Source organism: Procambarus clarkii, chromosome 34 (genome assembly GCF_040958095.1).
Source record: "Procambarus clarkii isolate CNS0578487 chromosome 34, FALCON_Pclarkii_2.0, whole genome shotgun sequence".
Classification (NCBI taxonomy): domain Eukaryota; kingdom Metazoa; phylum Arthropoda; class Malacostraca; order Decapoda; family Cambaridae; genus Procambarus; species Procambarus clarkii.
In genome coordinates this window covers 33,510,869-33,513,975 of record NC_091183.1, presented here as the reverse complement: position 1 = coordinate 33,513,975, position 3,107 = coordinate 33,510,869, and the positions used below count along the sequence as shown (strand labels likewise).

General features: G+C 54.0%; 1 protein-coding gene across 1 annotated transcript; it reads right to left on the bottom strand.

The window, feature by feature from the left end:
* Positions 1–667: 667 nt before the first annotated feature.
* Positions 668–2,419, bottom strand: LOC138371047 (uncharacterized). Its single transcript, XM_069335692.1, has one exon. The coding sequence runs from the start codon at positions 2,417–2,419 to the stop codon at positions 668–670; it is 1,752 nt and encodes a 583-aa protein (XP_069191793.1).
* Between the last annotated feature and the right edge of the window lie 688 nt (positions 2,420–3,107).

The window sequence follows — 3,107 nt, the reverse complement described above, 5'->3', positions numbered from 1 at the left end:
GGGCACTTAGGGCGAAAGAAACTTTGCGCATTTGTTTCTGCCTCGTGTGGGAAGGGAAGAGATGATAGATCACAGATCACACACACACACACCTGCCATGTGTGTGTGTGTGTGTGTGTGTGTGTGTGGATGTGGATGTGGATCTCAACCACCAACAAATATCATCAAACGTTCACGAGTTGATGAAGAATAAGTCGATAGCCACCCTAGGCCCCCATATGCCCCTGGAGGCGCTTCTGGGGGCATGGGGCGCTTACCCCAGAGGCAAAGGTACGAGGCGTGCGTCGAATGATTTACGTTACCTACCCTCAGGTGGCCGGGAAGGTGAGACACACACAATACCTCGTTACTGTCGAACCTGAACCTCCCCATAGAATCTTCCCCCCCCCCCTCCCATATAGAGGGCAACCCTTCGTCTCAAATGATAGGCCGCGTTGTGTTACGCTATGGTGACCAACGTTACAAACACAGCCTACTATAAAGAGAGTCACGGGTCACACATATCTTACGTTTTCTGGGCAATGGACTTGATATGTTGAGTGGGTTGCTTGGGTTCGTCCGTTTCAGATGAGGTTAGGAGGATGGATTTTTTACGGAGTGACACATGGAGAGGATGGGATTGGCGGGAGGCTGGGAGGTTCTTGAAATATCTGATGGTGATACTTGATCATTTGAACCGCTGGCTGTCCCTACCTGCCTGCTCTGAAGTGCTGTCCCTACCTGCCTGCTCTGAAGTGCTGTCCCTACCTGCCTGCTCTGAAGTGCTGTCCCTACCTGCCTGCTCTGAAGTGCTGTCCCTATCTGCCTGCTCTGAAGTGCTGTCCCTATCTGCCTGCTCTGAAGTGTTGTGTCTATCTGCCTGCTCTGAAGTGCTGTCCCTACCTGTCTGCTCTGAAGTGCTGTCCCTATCTGCCTGCTCTGAAGTGCTGTCCCTACCTGCCTGCTCTGAAGTGCTGTCCCTACCTGCCTGCTCTGAAGTGCTGTCCCTATCTGCCTGCTCTGAAGTGCTGTCCCTACCTGCCTGCTCTGAAGTGCTGTCCCTACCTGCCTGCTCTGAAGTGCTGTCCCTACCTGCCTGCTCTGAAGTGCTGTCCCTACCTGCCTGCTCTGAAGTGCTGTCCCTATCTGCCTGCTCTGAAGTGCTGTCCCTACCTGCCTGCTCTGAAGTGCTGTCCCTACCTGCCTGCTCTGAAGTGCTGTCCCTACCTGCCTGCTGTGAAGTGCTGTCCCTACCTGTCTGCTCTGAAGTGCTGTCCCTATCTGCCTGCTCTGAAGTGCTGTCCCTATCTGCCTGCTCTGAAGTGCTGTCCCTACCTGCCTGCTCTGAAGTGCTGTCCCTACCTGTCTGCTCTGAAGTGCTGTCCCTATCTGCCTGCTCTGAAGTGCTGTCCTTATCTGCCTGCTCTGAAGTGCTGTCCTTATCTGCCTGCTCTGAAGTGCTGTCCCTATCTGCCTGCTCTGAAGTGCTGTCCCTACCTGCCTGCTGTGAAGTGCTGTCCCTACCTGTCTGCTCTGAAGTGCTGTCCCTACCTGCCTGCTGTGAAGTGCTGTCCCTACCTGCCTGCTGTGAAGTGCTGTCCCTACCTGCCTGCTGTGAAGTGCTGTCCCTACCTGCCTGCTGTGAAGTGCTGTCCCTACCTGTCTGCTCTGAAGTGCTGTCCCTATCTGCCTGCTCTGAAGTGCTGTCCCTACCTGTGTGCTCTGAAGTGCTGTCCCTACCTGCCTGCTCTGAAGTGCTGTCCCTACCTGCCTGCTCTGAAGTGCTGTCCCTACCTGCCTGCTCTGAAGTGCTGTCCCTACCTGCCTGCTCTGAAGTGCTGTCCCTACCTGCCTGCTCTGAAGTGCTGTCCCTACCTGCCTGCTCTGAAGTGCTGTCCCTATCTGCCTGCTCTGAAGTGCTGTCCCTACCTGTCTGCTCTGAAGTGCTGTCCCTACCTGCCTGCTCTGAAGTGCTGTCCCTATCTGCCTGCTCTGAAGTGCTGTCCCTACCTGCCTGCTCTGAAGTGCTGTCCCTACCTGTCTGCTCTGAAGTGCTGTCCCTACCTGCCTGCTCTGAAGTGCTGTCCCTACCTGCCTGCTCTGAAGTGCTGTCCCTACCTGCCTGCTCTGAAGTGCTGTCCCTATCTGCCTGCTCTGAAGTGCTGTCCCTACCTGCCTGCTCTGAAGTGCTGTCCCTACCTGCCTGCTCTGAAGTGCTGTCCCTACCTGCCTGCTCTGAAGTGCTGTCCCTATCTGCCTGCTCTGAAGTGCTGTCCCTATCTGCCTGCTCTGAAGTGCTGTCCCTATCTGCCTGCTCTGAAGTGCTGTCCCTACCTGCCTGCTCTGAAGTGCTGTCCCTACCTGCCTGCTCTGAAGTGCTGTCCCTACCTGCCTGCTCTGAAGTGACGCGTCTCGTGTTTGCCCATATGAAGGAAATCATCGCCTGTACCCCCCCTAACACTTGTTTTAATATTTCTCCTTTAAGCTGGAGAAGCTGTGATGGGGGGTTGTGTTTGATGTGGTCGTTACTGCGTTGTGCCAAGTGTGCGTGTGCGTGCGTGTGTGTGTGTGTGTGTGTGTGTGTGTGTGTGTGTGTGTGTGTGTGTGTGTGTGTGTGTGTGTGTGTGTGTGTGTGTGTGTGTGTGTGTTTACTAGTTGTTTACTAGTTGTGTTTTGCGGGGGTTGAGCTTTGCACTTTCGGCCCGCCTCTTGACTGTCAATCAACTGTTTACTAACTACTAACTACTTTTTTTTCCCCACACCACACACACACACACACACATCCCAGGATGCAGCCCGTGACAGCTGACTAACTCCCAGGTACCTATTTACTGCTAGGTAACAGGGGCACTTAGGGTGAAAGAAACTTTGCCCATTTATTTCTGCCTCGTGCGGGAATCGAACCCGCGCCACAGAATTACGAGTCCTGCGCGCTATCCACCAGGCTACGAGGCCCCCCCTGTGTGTGTGTGTGTGTGTGTGTGTGTGTGTGTGTGTGTGTGTGTGTGTGTGTGTGTGTGTGTGTGTGTTAAGGGGTGACACGGGTGGCGGATATAGTACCATTAATGTATGTACCTGTTCTTGCTGTGCCCATTACACTATTATAATGGTTTAGCTAGCAAATAGTC